Source organism: Castor canadensis, chromosome 11, assembly GCF_047511655.1.
Source record: "Castor canadensis chromosome 11, mCasCan1.hap1v2, whole genome shotgun sequence".
In the NCBI taxonomy this organism is placed as follows: Eukaryota; Metazoa; Chordata; class Mammalia; order Rodentia; family Castoridae; genus Castor; species Castor canadensis.
The window spans coordinates 30,998,655-31,020,220 of NC_133396.1; the positions used below are offsets into that span (position 1 = coordinate 30,998,655).

At 36.7% G+C, this 21,566-nt stretch overlaps 1 protein-coding gene across 8 annotated transcripts in view; it reads left to right on the forward strand.

Moving 5' to 3' along the window:
* The window catches only part of Stxbp4 (syntaxin binding protein 4), a 201,915-nt gene that overhangs the window by 157,270 nt on the left and 23,079 nt on the right, over nucleotides 1–21,566 (forward strand). The window contains exon 21 of one of the 8 annotated variants that reach the window (XM_020166798.2): nucleotides 9,025–9,533. The exons of the other annotated variants lie outside the window; for them this stretch is intronic. Coding sequence (XP_020022387.1) covers nucleotides 9,025–9,139 — 115 coding nt within the window. The 3' untranslated portion in view covers nucleotides 9,140–9,533. Of the gene's footprint in view, nucleotides 1–9,024; nucleotides 9,534–21,566 lie in introns of those variants that run through there. 8 annotated transcript variants of the gene reach the window in all.

Genomic DNA, 21,566 nt, shown 5'->3' on the forward strand with positions numbered 1-21,566 from the left:
AACATTCAACACTTCACGCTATGATTTAAACACAACTGAGAGTTTCTCCACATCAACTGAGCTGCATATGTAGAGGAGTTTAAAATTCTTGGTCTTGACATTTCTTTTTTTTTTTATAATTTTTTGACCAGATTTAGTCAAAATAGCTTCTAATATACCTGCAACTAATGTAGGCTTACTGTACCTCCCCAAGAAATGCAGTCTTCAAATGCAACCTCACTGGGGGCTGGGGCTTCAACATGGGAATTTGAGAGGGATACAGTTCCATCCATAACCATTGCTTTTCTCTTAGCTTATTTTCAATAGAAGACCTCTATCACCTTTTCTTCATCTAATAAATTACCTCCATTATAATGTCATATATAATCTCTCTTGCTACAGTTTTACCAGGTTTTAGGCAAATTTCAAGAGTTAATCCAAACCAATGCCCTTTCCTTTAGGTTCTAGTCCTTGTAGAAGAAATGCTGAGAAGGGGAATAGCCCCCCAACAGTGTCCTAATCTCCAGAACCTATGAATATGTTAAATTACATTCTAAAGGCGAATTAAGGTGACTAATCAGCTGTTGAAATAGGATAAGCATTCTGAATGATCCAGGTGAGTCTAGCTAACTGCATGAGTCCCTGATAGTGGAAGAGGGAGGCAGAAGGAGGCAATCAGAATAAGAGATGTGACAGTGGGTGCAGAATCCAAGATATGTTTCTGGCTTTGAAGGTGGAGCATGAGGAAAGGAATGTGTAGTATCCTTTAAGAAGTGAGAAAAGCAAGGAAATGATTCTCCCTAAAGGAATGCAGCCTTTACAATATCTTGACTGTAGCCCAGTAAGATCCATGTAAGACTTCTAAACTCCAGATCTGCAAGCTAGTAAATTTAAGTCATTTTAAGACACTAAAATTTTGGCAATTAGTTTCTGCAATGGAAAATTAAGAAGTCAGACATATAGGTAAGAGGGTGATGGTATACCTAGGATAAGTTATGTCAGGCATGGATCTAGGGTGTCTGTACTTGTTATCTATTAATAAACTATCATTACATAGGTCAGAAACTGAGAAATTGAGATTTAGAGTTTAAGTAACTTTCCCAGAGACAAACAGGTGGCCCAGTTAGTGGATGGGCAAGCTGAAATTTCATACCAGATCTAGATAGCCTATATGAAAGAATGGGGACCCTGCTCTGCATCTCAGTCCTAGCTCTGCTACTGTGTTACCTTAGACAGGGCACTTAAACCCTCTGAGCCTCAGTTTCTTCAACTATAAAAATGTAGAGAAAAATGTGAGTTTTTGTATGAAAAGCAAATTGGGAAATCCATATCAAAGTATATTGTAAATTACAAAGTGCTTACCTGTGATTAATTCTTAATTCAGCTGCTACTTACCTGAATATCTGAATCTAAATGAGTGAACCCAATACCAGGGATGTTGCAGGGATCTTCTTGGATCATAGCTGCACTTTGTTACTCAGTATTAGTATTAACCAGGTGCCTGTATGAAAATCTCCGTCCTTCTGTGGGGCATAAGGTGCCTAGAAACATGGATTCAGTTGCATTTTGATCATTTCAGAGGCTGAAAATCCCAGTGTGGTAAAGTCACTTCAGTAAGGATCAGGGAAAGAGGGGCAGTATGAGCTCTTAAATTTATTTGTCTTTGGTAATATTTTATACTCTAATAGTTAAGGCGAGATTTGTTTAGCTAACATTATTTATTTGCCATAAATAATTATAACTTAGAGCCTGGGGTTTAAATAAATTTACATTGAAATTTATACAGTAAATTTGTGCAGCAAAATTTATATAGCAAATTATCTAGAAGTCTATATAGTAAATTATATAGAAATCTATATAGAATGCAAGTAAATTTATGTAGAATGGCATTCTATATAAATATAGCCCAAATTGTTTGAATTACCATACTGCTTCAATTATTTCCTTCCACCAAATGTATGAGTAGATTTTTGTGCATTACTTGGGTATAAGAATATTGGTGAGGAGGGCTAGTAGTGCTGGTTGTTTTGAGATCTTGAGGTATTAAAATGAATCTTTTTCCCTAAAAATGTTATTTCTATAAACATATTTCTAAGCCATTTTGGACAAATCCACCATATTATCATAGCTGATGATTATGTTATCTGATCCTCAAGTATAAATGAGAAGTCTACCATTTCTGGGTATTTTTACTCAGTGGTATAACTGCAGTAATATAGCAGTGGAATGTACAATGTGTCTGTGTACCAAACATTCATTGGCTCCACATTCTGTGGATGGACACAGGCTATGAAGATAAGAAGGCCATGTCCCTGCTCTGCAGAAGCTAGCAGCGTAGTGGACAAAGACGGACGTATTTGAAAATTTTTGCAACAAGATACGCAAAGTATGACTAGTGGGGAAGCACAGAGCCTCAGACTAAGGCTTCACAAAGTACTTTTTATTCACAGTTGCTCAGATAACACATTTTTCATGAATTTCATAGCAAATGCTTTTAAAAAGATATGATAGCTTTAGACATATAATCTGTGATCATTGAGTTAATCCTTTAATTAATTTCATCTTGCAAAGCTGAAGAGCCCCTTTCATATGGCCACTTAATCCATCCCAGAGCCTGTTCAGGTATTGCTATGGAAACCAACCAGATAATAGGATTTTAACATAGCAGTTAAATTCTCAGAAGTCAGATTTGGATCTGGACCCTGGTTCTAGTTTTATAACTTAGAGTAAGTTTCTTCACTTTCTCAGTATCAGATTCCTCATAACAGACAGTTAATTCCACATAGTCATAAATCCAAGGACAGCACCATTCGAAACAATCCGTATTGAAAGTTCATGAGAGAATTATAGAGGTTGATAGCATTCTTAACACGTAAATGTTTACTATAATTAGAGGGGTTTTAGTACTCACTCCCAAGTGGCTTTAGCACTTGCACCACAAGACTAGAAATGGTCTTCTAAGGACTCTCACAAAATTCCTTGCAGCTTTGTGATTTTACACATTCTTCTCTAATGTAACATATATATATATATATATATATATATACATGTACATACACACACACATACACATATATACTTACATTTTTATATTTTTAATGTAATCAGTTTAACTTTGGTAGGAAAATAATACTAGAATCATTATGAAATTACTTGAAATTATATGTTTTAAATCTCACTTTTTAAAGTATTAAATTTGGTTAAGGAAAATATGTTTAGTTAGATGTTTGTTATGCTTATAAATTAAGTGAAATCCTATTCAGCTTATTTTATAATTCTTACTATTCTAAAAGAACATTAAAAATTAAAGTAGCTTCTATATTTTATGTACTTATGCACACAGGTGGGAATTTAATGTGGAAACTTGGAGGATGATCTTCCAAATTGGCTTCTAGTTGAATTTTGTATCCATTAATCTTTATTCTGACAGTTTTTTCATTACTGACTTATTTTAAGCAGCTGAAAACATTTATTTCCAGTGTTCTGTATTTTTAAAATGTATAATTTGTGCATGTGTGTAGTGGAAAAGTCGTAGTCATGGCTTCTTCTTGAAATCCTTTCTTCTTGCTTGACCTTGACTCAGAGTAACTAATTGCAGCAACAAATCTCCAGCTTTCAATGGCTTAACACTAATCAGTGCAGGGATTCCTGACTAACAGCCATGGCTTTTTTTCTGGGTGGCAATTTTGGGACCCAGACTCCTATCTTATGGCTCTGCTGTCCCCTAGGCTGTAGGGTCTTCAGTTAGTGGATGAGAAATGAGAATAGAGAAGGCACTCCAGCTTCTTAAAGATCCCTGACTCCAAGAGAAAAGCAATGGTTCTTCCATTGGTAAGAGCTAATCTCATGCTCACATAAAGAAACAGAGGGAACTGAGGGGTGTAACCTGTGCCTGGGCAGCCATCTTGTCATAGTAACAACTCTACAGTATGCAATGGAGAACATAAATTTTTGTTGGACACTGTAAAAGGGTTTATAGTAAAATACAAATATACCAACTATACAACCTCATGTTAATTATTTGGTAAAATCTAATAGCCCAGTGTATAGATATCAATATCAGTAGCACCTATTTTTGTTTTATTCTGTATTTTTTGTCCTATCATGATCAAACATAGGATCAATTTTTAAGTTACATAGGAGTATATTCTGACTATAGAGCTCTTTCTTTCTTTGAAAAATTAATTGTATCAGCTTGGGACCTGCCTGAATTTTGTTTTCAAAATTTTGTGTTCACTTTTTACAAATCTAATGACAGCAATTTTTCCAATACCATGTATAAGTAATATATTTCTATAGCTTTAGATTCTTATAAAGTAATTTGACATCTCAGATCAAAAAAGTTTTTAATTAATTGGAGGGTTTTATTTTGTTTTGTTTTGCGTTTTCAGTACTAGGGCTTAAACTCAGGGCCTACACCTTGAGCTACTCCATCAGCTCTTTTTGGCAATGGGTTTTTTCGAGATAGGGTCTCACCAACTATTTGCCTGGGCTGTCTTCAAACAGTGATCCTCCTGACCTCTGCCTCCTGAGTAATTAATGTTACAGGAGTGAGCCACCAGTGCCCAGCTAATTAATTGGATTTTTAAGATTTCAAAAGATACCTGGTATATTTTTATAGAAAGTGCCATAGATATATAACTAAAACAAAGGTTTATCCTTGAGACTGTAAAGATTTAGATGAGATCCTGCTAATATTTGATCAGAACATTATTGGATTTCCAAATGCCTAATTACAAAGTGCTCAAAATGTTCTGTGATGCTTACAAACTTTGATTTTAGAAGCATATTTCCAAAATGATGCAAGAGGGCACTCCTATGCTAGTGGGAACAAAATGCCATTTCCTCTTACATAGTTGGGAACGGATACCTCATATTAATAACCTGTAATTAATTCTCATAACCAGTGCCTATGGCAAGATTGCATGATGCCTTATCATCATTTGATGGCTTTTTTATAATTTTATTGATGTGGTTCACCTAGAATTCTTCCCTTCTAATTTGTTAATTTTTAAATTAGGGATTCTTTTAAGCAATAAATCTTTTATTTTCACTTCTACTTTTAGTTTCTGGCCAGTTATAAAATGTTCCAATGATTCAAAGTTACTGGTGTCTAAAACAAACTATATTAGCATATACTTACTTGTCTTTGTTTTCTGGTTTATCTGAATGTTATACACATAAAATTATCCCACCAAAAACATTATGTTGGATGTTAATTAATTTTGCATTTTATCTCAGACATGATGTAACAATACATGCAACCACAGTTAAACTCATACTAACATAAATAGTGCCATCTCTAATGGAAGATTAACAGAAGAATTTCTTTTATTCTTGTAAAAAGTTATAAGAATGAATTTCTACAAAACTAGCACACTTTTGTGTTTAAGACACATTTTGCTTAACAGACTATGCTAAATTTTTATTTTGAAAGAAATCATTTTGCTTTCTTTTTTGAAAGAAATCATTTTGCTCCTCTAGCTAGGAGGTAAGAAACATAAGGAGGGTAATTATAATGGGATTTAAATAATTCAGTTAGATTTCTTTGCCAATAAAATAAAGCATGTTCTCTTGGTTTTTTAAATAAGCACTAAAATATGCCTTTCAATGTACTAATATTGTTTTTAAAAATACACAATACTGTCATCTCCCCAGCTAGAATATTATTGTTTTCTAACAACTGATCTGGCAACCATTCAGAGGCAAATAGTATTATGCTTTCATATTTTCAAATATATCTGAACTGCTGTTGATTGTTCTCCAAATCAGGTCAGATGCAGTCTCTGCAGGAGCATTTGCCAGAGGTACTGTATGTTCAAATGGAAGATTTTCATGTTTCATAGTCAGCTTCATTTATTTTCCAACCCTCTAAATTTTTCATTCTAAATAGCAACATCTCCCTTTATGAACCATGGGATCTTCATTAATTAAACAGAACCAACAGGACTGATTTATTCTCTCTTCTCAGCTGAATTACCAAGCACACAAATCAGAGAGGAAATATTTGTAATACTAGAATGTTCTCCAAGCCAGTAAATCTGGGATTATCTCATCATACTGATTATGTCAAAGCTCTTTAGCCACTGTGCTCACTAAGACATAAAATTGAATGGAATACTTAATACTGGCCCCTTTCCAGCAACATAGGCAGAATTCCAAGTTTTTCTTACAATAATCAGAAAGCCCCAATTATCAATAAAAATAGCTGTGATCATTCATTGACTGTCTGCTCCTTGCCAGGCACTTTACATGCATCATGTGGGTTTCAGAAGCTGTGACTCATTGGTTCTAGATATTTTTACCAAGGATCCAAGGATTCTTTTTTTTATAGTATGTTCAAACAAATATTTATTTGCTAGTTAATCCAGATATGGAAGGAAATACATTTTAGTTTTACCAATCAGGAAGGAAATACATTTTAGTTTTAGTACAAAGACAGAAGGGAAAGTGATTGTGTTTTTGAAGCACCAAAATCATTTCTCTGCTGACTCAGTTTTACTTTTTGCTAATTGAGTAGCTAATGTAATTGCATGTTTGATACTGAGGGGGGCGTGTGTGTGTGTGTGTGTGTGTGTGTGCACACGCATGCACATGTAGGCATGTACAGAAAAGTATGTTTTGAAGATAAGATTAATCAAATTTTATGATATTCCATTTATATTTGGAGTAAGGTCAGATGTTGATTTGTTGATGAAAACTGCTTACAAAAGACAAGGATGACTTTTTTTGGTAGAACTTTCTAATAGGCATTGTATAGAGTCTATAGCTACATATTTTTCTTTGACATTTTCCTTTTGATTATTTTAAATTACCAATTTAATAGACTGTCTATATATGGGCAGTTATAATATTTCAAGCATGAGAATATTATTTGTTAAAAGCCAGATAGTAAAGCATGTACCTGAACTTATTCCTCAGTATTGTTCCTGTTTTTCTTCCCTTCCCACCCTCCACAAGAAGGGAACATTATAGGGGACAGGGGATTTTAAATTATAGTCTCTTCTTTGGACTAACATATTGTAAATGTGCTCATAAACATTAAAGTTACAGATACCAAGAATTTAAAATAAGGAAAGCACTGACATCCATCCATCCTTTTCCTTTTAAACCTGCACCCTGCATGGAATAAGTCCTCATTTCACCTTGCAGTGGTGTTCATCTCTCTTATGCTATACTTGTTAGTATTTCTTTAAAACCACTTTCAATTTAGGCAGCATTCCAGCTTTATAAAGGCCTTGAAGTGAAATTAACCTGTGTTGAATCAAATGCTTTAGTAAGTTTAGCCTTCATAATAAGAAATTCTTTTAAAGCATTTTAAAGAGAGAATAATAATATGGATTATTGTCAAGAAAATAATGATTCTTTGTACCACTTAACCACACTCTAAAGCTTTGAAACTATGGCACTGTCTGGGCCTTCTCACCTTCACCTTGATTCTTAAACAACTTGAAGTCCTTTGCTACATGGTGAAACTAATACTAACGTTCTTCCATGGAAAGATACATTTATAAGATTTAAACAGAGGAACTGAACCAATTGTTTAGAAGGAGATGAACAAGATTTAGAGCATAAAATTTTTAAAAATGAACCAAATCAGTAATGACAATGGAACTGACCATCTGCACTAAGTTCAACATTTTCCATTCCTGTCATCAATAGCCAATAAAGTGACTGAGGTTTGTGATAATTCTCCAATTGTGTTTTATGGAACACTAGCCCCATGTGTACCATTAGTGTAAGTAATACTGAATGCTTTTAAAGATTCAGAGAACACATTAGCATATTAATGGTGCTGGGAAATCCAACAGTAAAAGATTGTATTTGTCTGTTTTTAACATGGTGAATCTGAGACTTACTTGACCAATGGAATTCTATCCTTCACATAGCAATTATTAACAATTCTTGGAACACACTTTGGAAATGTTGGAGATACCATTAAATTCATAATCTTGTTTGATCTTTATGGGTGCTGGCCTTCAGACTTAATCTAAGATACGACGCTGCTTCTGAGATTGTGTTTGGTAGGTCAGAGACTGGGGAAACTAATCTAGAGCAGATGCAGGTGGTGTGGGGTAAACCAGGGTAAGAAAGAGCTTCCAAGGAGAGGAAGCAAATCTCCATCCTAAGTCCAAAAGCTGTCTGCCCAACTCTCAGAATCTGGGCAGATGGTGTATTTAGAATATTCATCCAGCTGAGACTGGAAGTAAGATATGAGGTCTGAGAAACAGTACTTACCAGGTAGCAGTATGGTTTTCTGATGTTATTCTACCATTCCCTAATGTGCTATTGGGCACTTTGTGAAATAAATTGATCTTTTATACCTCCTTGCTCATCTTTGCTTGTGTTCTTCCCTCAAATGCTTTTCAGAATATACTTATTTGTTCTGAGAACATGTCAGGCACCATAAATTCAGAGATAAGAAACACATCTCCTGTCCTCCAGGAGGAATCTTAAGGAAGATTTGATTCTTTACAATTAGCATGAGTTAATTCCTTAGGGAGGCAAAATATGGCAGAAGAGAAAGTATTGTTGAGGTAGGTATAAAACAATATGCTTCACACTATAGACTTCATCCATACAGCATGGGTTGCAACTGAACTTTTAGCAGGTAAGTGATAACATGTGATTTGGCATTTAGGAAGAGCTTTGGTCTCAATGGAGAAGAATTAGAAAAGAACTAGAACAAAGTCAGAGAAGCTATTTCAGTGACCCGTGCTATTATTCTGGACAAGGAGAGGAGGGAACAGATTTCAGAGATGCTAGACAGTCATAGGACTTGCTGACTGACAATATCAGGTAAGGAAAAAAAGGAGTCAAGGATGATATGCTACACTTCTTCATATCAAAGAAAAAAGAAATGGTTTTCATTGAACCTTAAAACATGTCTGAGACTTATTAATACTGTTGGGTCCAGTTCAAACTGCTTCCTATCCCAGGGCTCCCCACCAAGGTAAAATCAATGTCACTGGGTTCAGGACTTGCATGGCTGGGTAGAAACACAATCTATTCATATTCTTATTTGCATTCTTTGTTCTTCTCAAGTCATGTAACACAGACGACATCCTGGATCCATCCTGTGATGAGTGTCCTGAACCTGTCTTGCTCAGAAGAGAATGAAGAAGATTTCTCTAGAGACCTTTCCAACCAGAAAAGTTGATGATTTTCTGCAAGAAGCAGAGCTCCATGGTCTTCTCAGTCTACATGTAGAGTTGAGCAGAGACACAGACACCCAACTCTGAGACACACCAACTGTCTGAAATATAGTGTGAAATAGAAGACTCTAGATTTAGGGTGTTTTTACAAAGTTTTTAGAAATTACTATATACATTTAAACAATCAGTTGCCACTCCAGTAGTTGAGAATAGTCGTATTTTTTGAAATCACATATCATTAGATTTTATGGAATGTATACTTTTTTCACATATAATTAGATCATATCTTTATAATTTTATATGTAGCCTATTATTTGGTATCAAATACAATTGTTTTATAATTAAGATTTGTATTGAGAAATTATGTGAAAATAGTAAAACACTTCATTTATCTGATAACTCAGTAACCTTTTATATTCATTTCTTAGGATAGTAATCTTAGCAAGCTTTGGGGGGTTTAAGGATCATATTTAGACATCTGTCTCGTGGGCTACTGAATACAACTTACATCTTTATGGGGCTTTCTAATTTATAAAATGGTTTTCAGATCTCTTGTTTTTTAAACCACACAACATGCTTATTAGGCTGAATGTAGGGGGCATCTTTATTCTTATTTTTCAGCTACAGAAATAGTGGTTTAGAAGGACCAAGCATCCTGTCCCAGGGCTGAGACTTGCACCTAAGTCCAGCCCCCTTTCTCTGCACCCTACTGTCCTCACACAGGGTACCATGACTTTGTTGATGCAGCTGGCTCCACAGCTGTGCATTCCACAGTGATTCAAAAGGTACCTCTCAATCAAACATGGCCCCTCCATAACCCCACTATTCTTCCTCTGAAAATCTTTTTTCCTTTCACCCCCACTCACCAGGTAGGGCCACTGCTGTGTGGTGTTGTTTCAACAGGTTTCAAGTACAAGGACTGGCTCCACATCAGTGGGCTGCCCTGCCTAGGTCACTTTCGCCATGGGGAGTATCTGCAGGGAGGTGAAAAGAAGTATTTTTTTCAAATACTGCTCCTCCTGGGAGGCCAGGAGCCCAAATGAAACAGTCCCCAGCACTGCCATGCAAACTCAGAGCTCCCAAGAATACAGTAACCACTCTTGTAGTCACTCTACAGATAAGTCAACTGAGATGCTAAGAGTTAACAGTGAGTCAACAGCTGGGGCAAGACTAGTTAGCCCTACAAGTGAACTAAACAGAACTTTCTCAAAAGAAGAAATTCAAATGGCCAAAAAACACATGAAAAAATGCTCACCATCTCTAGCAATAAAGGAAATGCAAATTAAAACCACACTAAGATTCCACCTCACCCCTGTTAGAATAGACATCATCAGCAACACCACCACCAACAGGTGTTGGCGAGGATGCGGGGAAAAAGGAACCCTCTCACACTGTTGGTGGGAATGTAAACTAGTACAACCACTCTGGAAAAAAATTTGGAGGCTACTTAAAAAGCTAGACATTGATCTACCATTTGATCCAGCAATACCACTCTTGGGGATATACCCAAAAGACACAGGTTACTCCAGAGGCACCTGCACACCCATGTTTATTGCGGCACTATTCACAATAGCCAAGTTATGGAAACAGTCAAGATGCCCCACCACCGACGAATGGATTAAGAAAATGTGGTATCTATACACATGGAATTTTATGCAGCCATGAAGAAGAACGAAATGTTATCATTCACTGGTAAATGGATGGAATTGGAGAACATCATTCTGAGTGAGGTTAGCCTGGCCCAAAAGACCAAAAATCGTATGTTCTCCCTCATATGTGGACATTAGATCAAGGGCAAACACAACAAGGGAATTGGACTTTGAGCACATGATAAAAGCAAGAGCACACAAGGGAGGGGTGAGGATAGGTAAGACACCTAAAAAATTAGCTAGCATTTGTTGCCCTTAACTCAGAGAAACTAAAGCAGATACCTTAAAAGCAACTGAGGCCAATAGGAAAAGGGGACCAGGAACTAGAGAAAAGGTGAGATCAAAAAGAATTAACCTAGAAGGTAACACACACGCACAGGAAATTGATGTGAGTCAACTCCCTGTATAGCTATCCTTATCTCAACCAGTAAAAACCCTTGTTCCTTCCTATTATGGCTTATACTCTCTCTACAACAAAATTAGAGATAAGGGCAAAATAGTTTCTGCTTGGTATTGAGGGGGTAGGGGGGAGAGGGAGGGGATGGAGTGGGTGGTAAGGGAGGGGGTGGGGGCAGGGGGGAGAAATGACCCAAGCCTTGTATGCACATATGAATAAAAAAAAAAAAAGACTAGTTAGCCCTAGATCCTAAGTCTCCTAGTCTACTGAATTTCACATTGGTATAATATCTGTAGACATTGGGCTCATCTATTATCTTCCTGAACACACAGGACTTTTGCTTCATGTCTTGAGGAATAATACAAAGTCAAATCCAGACTGACAGGTGGTCATTATCCCTGAGAAAAGTTTCAGGAGAAAACTCATGCTTCTCCTGACAGCTATTTAGATATTGGGAAAATTTAGGGAGACCAATTTTGAGAGAAGCCCCAGAAGAGCTATCTCCTTGTTTCCACCAGAAGTGAATGGACTCTCAGACATTCAGATCACTTCTATAAGTGAGTATCTGTAATTGTGAATGTGCAGGCTTTTGTTGTTTCCTAACTAATGGTATGAAATTCTCTCCCCAACCTGGAGTGTTTTCTGTCTCCTTTTTAACTAAGGAAAATACAGAGTAGATGCTCAAGTTGCTGAGATCAAGGTCCTAAGGAATGCATTCCACTGATACCTCATTTCTTCACTGCTGTTTTATGACATTTTTCGCCCTGTTTTTATAAAATTCCTAATGGAAAAAGGACTGTAAAAATTGTAATGATATTTATTGAGCATTTTGTGCCATATACTGTAGTGAACAATTTGCATATATTACTGTATTATTTTCTTTTTTGTTTTTTGAGACAAGGTCCACTATATAGTCCACGCTAGCCTCAAACTCACAATCCTCCTGTCTCAGCTTCCTGAATGCTGAGATTCCAAGCATGTTCTGCCATTCCCAACTATCATTATCATCTTAAAACCACTCCATAGGCAGGAACTGTAATTATCATTTTAAAAAGAAACTAAAGTTTAGAGAGAGGTGGTAGTCTTTGCTGAAAGGTCACACAACATGCTGAAAGGTCACACAGCATCCACGTGTAGAGGCTGGGGTTCAAGGCAAGTCTTTGATTCCATGGCCTATTCTTTAAGCAGGGATGCTTTGACTTAGCCAGCTTTATAAGGCAGATTCAAGTTGTCATAAGGTTTCTGTTAGGTGCAGTTTATCAGAAAAGAACTACCAAGGAGAAAAATGGAAACACTGTTAATCTGAGCTCCCTATCATGGGAATGCAGCTGAGGAGGTTCTGTGTCTGAATTAGCTAAACCAGTTGAGCACTCTGAGATTCCGTCCTCTTTATGCTTCTGTGACCTCCAAACCTTAAGAGACAGGTACTCAAAGAATCCAGTGGTGAGGATTCAGTAAGAATCCTTTTCCAAAATAAACAGAACACTCATATTGTTTTTCGATGAGTTGATATTTATGTAGCCAGTCTTTCTTTAACATAAATTAACCCATCAGTGTTCTCCATTGACCCCCTGACTCAAATGTACAGTTGGAATGTCTGAATGTAATTATGTCCCTGCATCCTCCCTTCTGAGAATCAGCTTATGCATTCCTTTAGAATATCCACTGAGCACCAATACTTACACTATGGTAAGCACTGTCTAGGCACTGTGGCAACATAGGACATCAATTAACGAAAGTCTTATGTAGCCAAAGTTTAAAGTTACTTTTTAACTTTTAAGTTCTTTAAGTAATCTATTTTTAGGAAGAATCAACTACTGTGGAAACAAATAACTTAAATAAATAGCCTATTTCACTTTCTAGAGGTTGCCATCACCAGTACTTTGGTGAATATTTTTACTCAAAGAAAACATACCGTTAAGCAGCTTGCCTTTGACTTAATATATTGTGGTTGTCTTTCCATGTCAAAGTTGTATTTCAAATGCCTGCATAAAACATCACTATTCAGATAATCTGCATGCAGCAATTTATTGATAACACTTAGACTGTTTTGAGTTCTTGTCTATAACAATGTTGCAGTGAATACACATATGTTCGTTCAACCCTGTACCATATATATCTATATAAGGATGACCTTAGATATCTCTATATAGTCTAGTGCCAATATGGCTGTAGTGTGAATACATTCATAAAAGTAAATCACTTGGTCAAAGCTAGTTCAAAAATGTTCATTTTAATTTTATAAATAGTTATACATTCTCCTCCATAACATAGAACCAATTTACACTACCACCACTGGTATATATAAAAGGATTTTTTTTTCCTCTAGATGATAGAACATTTTTTAGTCCAAAGATTGCCAGTAACTTTTCTGATTTTTTTTATCCTTAAAAAGTAACCTTTCCGTCATTGTCCAAGAACCTGAGCGTTTTTGTCATTAGGTTTTAAATGTTCTTTAGCTCCAGAAACTGACGTATTGTATCTAGGAGAATGGAGCAGTAATGAATTTAATGTATTTCAAATGCACTGTTGCTCTCATTTTTTCATACCTTACAGATAATGGTGTTGGGGTCCAGCTCCTAAATATGCTAAAATGGGTGAGAGCCCTTAGTAAAGTATAATACACAATACGAAAGCACCTCCAGTTTCCACTGGCCTGTTTCCCCATCTGTATAATGTGGATATACTTGTTCATCCTAAGGCAATTCAATTCAGCAAACATTTCCTGAGCACCTGCTGAATGCCAGACGATGCAAATTTCTTATGTTACCATGCTAGATAGTACTGATTCCCAAATGAAGGAGCTCAACATCTAAAATCTTTCTCCTTTTTTTTTCCCTAAAAACCCTTATTTTTCCTTTAAAAGGGGTAAGAAGTTAGGAGTTTGTTTACTAAGAACTCCTTAAATTTGAATAACTCCAAAATGTTAACACCCCTTGACTAGAAAAGGGAAAAAGGACAATGACATGTGAAGAGCCTCTCCAACAATAAATGCAAAGCAGCTGTCAAAACATAGAGTCAAATGACACCCACATAAAATGTTTGCACAATTAAAAATGTTATCCTTTTTCTGGAGAGAAATGGGGCACTTTTATTTTCTCTACAAAATGAAATGCAACTTTTTGAAGGGTCAACACACTTGACATTTTTATGATTATATATACAGAAAGAACTGAACCAACATTAAAACAACTTAACACAGTTTATTGCATATAACTTTTGAAAAGGTGGAAAGAGCTTTAAACAATGTGTCTGTGGAGCCTAACTTTAGAAAGAAAATACCCAACATGTTATAACCACAGCTGTCCACGTGTAATATCATTATGTCTATGTGATAGCTTTATAAATATTAAATGCAATTCTGGATTTCCTTTCTTCAAGTTACTTTTTATATTTAAATTCATACTGTTTTTGAGTTTGATTTTTACTGAGGGTAAGTTGGATAATCAGATTAGAAGCTCTGCCAATATCACTCACACTCCTATTCCCTCATCACCAAATCATTCTCTGTAACTTCACCGTCTTTGTTCCATTTGCATTGTTAATGGATTTGTCATGATCTTCTTTGTTTGTTGTCTCCCTCAATAATGGTAGTAATAATGGGAAAACCCATTGTCTGTCTTGTTCGCCACTGTATCCTCTGGATCTAGCACAGAGCCTGTCACATAGTAAGTCTTCATCACATTTGCAAACAGAATGTGTAATGTGCTACCCATAACTAAGACTTAGTTTGCAGTTTAGCTCTCATTCTTTTGTATTCATCTATTCACTTATACACTTAGCAAGTGCCTGACACTTTGTAAAGTATTAAGGATATAATACAAGACAGATGCGATTGTAGCCCTCATTTAATATGTATTCTATGCAAAGAACATATAACTGAAATTAAGCAAAGCTTTTTCCATGTATTTTCTTTATTCCCTTTATGCCATAAGTGAACTACCAGACACTTTAACAGTTCATTGCCTCAAGAAAGGATGTCATATTTGAAAACAGAGGAAAGCCTGTTCTTTTGAGTTCCAAAAGACTAGTTCCTTAGGAAGCTGGAAAGAATTTGCCATGTGGGTGAAAGATTTGAGATCACTATGATTAGACAAAATGAGGCTTTCATACTCTCACCTAGGAAAGATTCCCCTAGCTGTGGGGACAAAAGAAAGAATAAGTATGTTGGTGGGGTTCAGAGAAGGGGGTCTAAACCCTACCTCCTGGGCAAAGTTTCTGGGAGCAACAAAATCCCAATTACATGTTTTAGTTTTTAGAGCAAAAGAAAGCCATTCTTCTCTGTTCCCTTGGAAATAACTGTGATGTGCCTAGGCATGTACAGATTTGGATAACTTCAGTAAACCTTTTCCAGATTCAGATTGATTTCCATGAACTCAACAGGGTCACAGGAATAGCAAAAAAAAAGACACACTAGAATTGAATGAAGATCCTTTCCATTCAATCCACATGGCCTCTCAGTGGAAACTAGTTTAGCCAATAACATAAGACTATCCAAACCCAGAGTCTCTTGGCACTAGATAAGCCTCTGTTATGCTCTGAATGTTTTTATCACTCCCAAAATTCATATGTCAAAATCTAACCCCCAAGATGATAGTGTTAAGAGGTATGGCCTTTGAAAGAAAATTAGGACATGAGGGCTCCATCCTCATGAATGGGATTAGCGCCCTTATAAAGGAAGCTTGAGGGAAACTTTTCCTCTTCTTTCTTATGAGGATACAGCAAAAAGCTGCCATCTTTGAGGCACCAGACACTGAATCTGTTGGCACCTTGATCTTGAACTTTTTCAGCCTCCAAAACTGTGAGCAATATATTTCTATTGTTTTTAAATTATATATTGTGTGCTAGCAGCCCAAACAGACTAAGATAGTCCCACAGAATTTAGCAGTGACCCCAAAGAAACAAACTGAAAATTGGCTGAGATTAATTTTCAGGATCATTACTCCATACCTTCCTTGTAGAGAGAGCTCCAATAGACTGATACTTTGGGCCTCTCTCTGCCTCTTCACCTGGAAGTGATTTGCCTGCTTGATGAGTTTAGGATGAAAAACAAGGCATTGTGCTATTTCTAGACCATTTCTTAAATATATTCCCTTTTCTTTGTTCTATGTAAACATTGCCTGTTTATATTCCAGGTCTTTCTCATTTCCTGTATGGATAATTGAAACATAGGAAATATGCCTTTCTCCCTCTATGCTACAGCTGTCCCCATTAACCATACTTCTTTCAGAAGTATGTAGGTATGGGGATGCCATACCTACATTTATGCATAGCTGTTCAGCTTCTCTTCCCACTCCAGAGAGGTAGGACAAGAACTTCCATCCCAAGAAAGGTTCCCATGTGCCCAGACACTCAATGGTTACTTATATTTACTGACTAATTCATTTTAAGCTAATGAGCTGGGTTGCTGGGTCTTAGAGGCTTGGTTTCTCCTTCTCCTGTATCCATGTGGTAATGAAAGTTTGAACTCTGGTTGACTCTTTTGCTTAACATTAATAACTAACTAAGTTACTCAGGTAGAGGTGTGAAGGAAATGGGAAGTCTATTAATAGACCTGGATAATTTATTATTTCTTCTCTATTGTTGCTTTGGAGTAAAACCCTAAGGTTAAGAAGGTTACTTGGAAATAATCATGCACTAAAATCCTCCCTCAGCCCTCTATTACTATATACCTGTCAATAAAGTCTCCATCACACTATATTAATTTAGGTAGGACAATAAGATGTGTATATCTCCTTATTAGACTTTGGGTCATTAAGTCAGAGTTCATGTATTATTTTTTTTATCCCTCACACAAGAGATGGCATAGTAAATTCAATAAATGTTCACAGAATAAGTAAGTATGGTTTATAGTTTTCAAAAACTTTTAACTGTTTCCTGCTTCTGGCAAGGGAAGACAAATTGAGTAAAAAAGAAAATGAGTTGAGAGTTTAGTCATGTCTACACTAACTAGTTCCACTAATGTTGAGACGATATAATGGATTTTATTGAAAGGGAAGTATATGCTGCATAAATTTGGCCATAACACAGTATGGTTGTAGATTATAAAGCATATTCTCAAACACTGTTGATTTGCCCAAGGTTTTAAAGAAATACAACAGAATGATTTTTGGTATGGAAGAAGATAAAGCTTGAAACCAAAATACAAAGTTAGTACATTTCAGGGTAATAACATTCAAACTTTTATAAGACAAAACAAATTGAGTTAATAATAAAGTTACTTTTGAGTGTGGACAATTCAGGTCAAGAATTTCACAGGAATGAAGTATGAAAAGATACTTATAGGCAGTAATGAGCTTTATTATTCAGAAAAATAATAATCTATTTCCAGATTTTTATTTTTGTGTGGTGATTAACACACAAAAATAAAAAAAAATTGGGCCCAAATTAAATGCATGGATTACTTCTCTGAATGGTAAAAGTGTTCAATATAAGGAAAATCTGGAGGAAATAGGATGTACATATACACATTTAGTGCATATTTATATGTGTGTACATACACACTACACACACAAACACATATTTGCATGTAAGCACACTTCTACTGCATGAGTTCCTTTGATAACATTCTCCTTTTTCCAAATTTTAGACTACCCCAAGTCCAATTGTTTAATGTTAGCAACAATGCCACAAACTCATATAGAATTGACTAAAGTTTGCATCTCATGATAACCTGATAAAATAGGGCAAACTTTCTTTCTATTTCATATGTGAAAAGCTGAAGATCAGACAAACTGATTTTTCCCAAGTCATGTTACAGTGACTTTCCCCATTCTAAGACTAGAGGTCACATGTCCTGGGGAACTCCCTCAGACCTGGACAAGTCAGGCCAGGTGGACACCCTGCACCTGTCAAGGGCTGAGCTGAGTCCCTGATATAAAGGACCATACAGTTTCCTAAATCAACTCCTCCTTTCAGAGGGGTGAGGATAGGTAAGACACCTAAAAAATTAGCTAGCATTTGTTGCCCTTTATGCAGAGAAGCTAAAGCAGATACCTTAAAAGCAACTGAGGCCAATAGGAAAAGGGGACCAGGAACTAAAGAAAAGGTGAGATCAAAAAGAATTAACCTAGAAGGTAACACACACGCACAGGAAATTAATGTGAGTCAACTCCCTGTATAGCTATCCTTATCTCAACCAGCAAAACCTTTGTTCCTTCCTGTTATTGCTTATACTCTCTCTTCAACAAAATTAGAGATAAGGGCAAAATAGTTTCTGCTGGGTATTGAGGGGGTGAGGGGGAGAGGGAGAGGGCGGAGTGGGTGGTAAGGGAGGGGGTGGGAGCAGGGGGGAGAAATGACCCAAGCCTTGTATGCACATATGAATAATAAAACAATAAAAAAAAAACTCCTCCTTTCACAACATACACCTTGAGTAACTTGGTAACCCTGTGGGAACTCCTTTCACTCTAGGGTACAAAGAAATAGGAGTGACTGCCTGTTCCTCAGTCATTATTTGTGGTTCCTTCTCTTGGATTGGAAATTCCCAAATGTGGGAGTAATGATATTGGTTTCACTGTTTTGTTATTAGGTTGCTAGAGTTTATGCTTATTTTTTAAACTGACATGCAGAAAAAAATGCCTTTGGAGGGTAGAGAATTAGATGAATTTTAACACATATATAGATACATTTAGCCACCACCATAATCAAGATATAGAACAGTGTTACCACCCCAAAAGCTTCCTCCTGCTATCTTTTTATAGACACACCCTCCCACCAGCAATCACTACTCTGTTCTCTTTAACTATACTTTTGCCTTTTGAGAATATTAAATAAATAATCATATAGAATGTAAACTTGAAGATGGCTTCTTTCACTCAGTATAATGCCTATGAGATTGGTTCAGGCTCTCATGTGTATCAGTGGTTTGTTTTTATTACTGAGTTTTATTCCATTGGGTGGATTACCATAGCATAGTTTGGTTAGTATTTCACCCACTGAAAGTCATTTGGATTGTTTCCAGTTTGGGGTTATTATGAACATAATCGCTATAAACATCTGTGTTTTGGATTTTGTGTGAACATAAGTGAATATTTATGTCTCTAGGTGAAGGATGTGGAAATAGGATTGCTCAATCATGTGTTATGTTTTGACTATTTCTGCCATCACAGATTAACACAAACTCAGTTACTTTGGTCAGTACAAATTTATTATCTTACAATTCTGTAGGTCATAAATTCAACACTGGGCTAAATCCAAGGTACCAGCAGGGCTGCATTCCTTTCTGGAGGCTTTTGGAGAGAATCTCTTCAGATTATTGGCAGACTTCAGTTCCTCACAGTTGTAGAACTTGGCTCATGGCCCCTTTCCTCTTCCTTCAAAGCTAGCAATGGCTTAATCAAGTTCTAACCTTTCTTTCCACCCCCCCAACACACACCCTTCTTCCATTGTAACATCTCTCCCTCTGACCCAGCCAGGAATAGTATCTGCTTTTAATGTACTTACATTGGACCCACCCTGATAGTCCAGGGTAATTTCACCATTTCAAAGTTTGTACCCTTAATCACATCTGCAAAGTTTCTCTTGCCTTTCATGGTAACATTTTCAAGGATTTGGGGATTAGGCAGAAAGATCTTGGGGGCAGAGAGTGCATTATTCTGCCTACCTATCTTTTCAAGAAACTTCCAAGCTCTTTTCTAGAATAGCTGTAAAAGTTTGAATTCCCATCAGCAAAGTATGAGAGTTCCAGTAGCTCCATATTCTTATTAGCACTTGGTATTATCAGCATTTTTTTATTTTTGCCATTCTCATAAGTACATAATGGTGATTTATCATGGTTTTAATTTGCATTCCTCTCATGACTAAAGATGTTGAACAACATTTCACCTGCTTATTTTCCACTTGTACATACTCTTTGATGAAATGTCTGGTCAAGTCTTTTGCCAATTTTTAAAATTACGGTTTTTTTCCTGCTGCTGAGAATCATTAGGGTACTCAAGTGACAAGAAGGAAAATGAACTTAGGGGTATTTTGAGAATACTGAAGAGTAATTTCAAGACATAGATATTTCCCATACCACTGAATTATATAGGTGTATATATATTAAATCTGCTGGGAACAGTATTATTTCTGAGATCTAAGGACATCTGCTAATCCTTAGAGCAAAAATGATGAAAATTAAGCAGAAAGTAGAAATTTCATTGCAAGTCTTCAGGAAAGTCTTGTCTGTGTCTATATAATAAGGTAGCAATGTGGCGTTGTCTTGAGAGTTACCTTCAAACACCTACAGCTGACAGAACCCATTCAAGAGAACTTGAAAATCATGATCTTACCTGTACCAAGTAAAACAATTATCAGTCAGAAACCTGGCCAGAAATAAAATTCACCACAGATGGCCCACTAAAGTGCTACTCATGAATATGTGGTCATAGTTAAAGGAACATGCAAGCGATGTTGAAGCATCTAGACACCACAAGGAGTTAGAAGCCATCTCTGCTTTTAGGGTTGAGGGACAGGGAAGCATGACACTAGAAGCCACTGAAAACTGGATGGTAGAGGAGAAGGCACCCTGCCAGAGCTGTAGCTGTACAGTGATGTAGCTACTGTCAGAATTCAGAATATAACATCAGTGCAAGAAGGAGCAGAAAGGGAAGAGGCTATTCTAAGCTTACTGCCTTCTCCATGCCCTCCCTTCTCCTTTGGGTGCTTCCAAAAACAAACTGAAGGAGAGCATTAGGGATGTAGTCCACAGGGCTCTGTTTCCTTCCAAGACACAGAGGGAACCATAGAAAGAACTGAAGGGTAGATGAATGATGACCAACACAAGGAATCCAGTGATTCTTGATTAATGTGCTAATTGAGATAGATGAGTATGAATGAATAAACAAAGTATTCATTCCTTTATGGATAATCCTCTAGGGGTACAGGTGCCACCGTGGATGAGATATACATAGTTGTCATCCTCACAGAACTTACAGCCAAGTGCAAGCAGCAATTAGGTGAACCCAGCAGAGGGGAAGAAGAAATTGTGAGAGTGCATGTAGTGGAAACATCCAACTAAGCAATGAGAGATAAGGAGGGGGGCTTCTTGGAGGAGTTTATGCCCAATCAGTGATGTGCCTAATTAGTAAGTATTAGCCAGACTAATGTGGGAGAGTGGAAAGGTAAGGGAGTCTCTTGAATAATGGCACAGTACAGAGAGAGGGAGACATAGACAGAGAGAGAGAAAGAGAGAGAGAGAGAGAGAGAATGCAGAGTTTGCTATGACCAGAGCATAACTTTGGGTTGGGCAAAGGAGTGTAGACAGTGGGAATGGCCTGTGTTAGTAAGTTTGTACATTATCCTAAAAAGAAGAGTAAGTCAGGGAAAGATGTTATCATTGAACTTATGTGTCACATGAGGGATGTCCAGATAGCTGGTAAAACACTTCTGGTTGTGTCTGAGAGT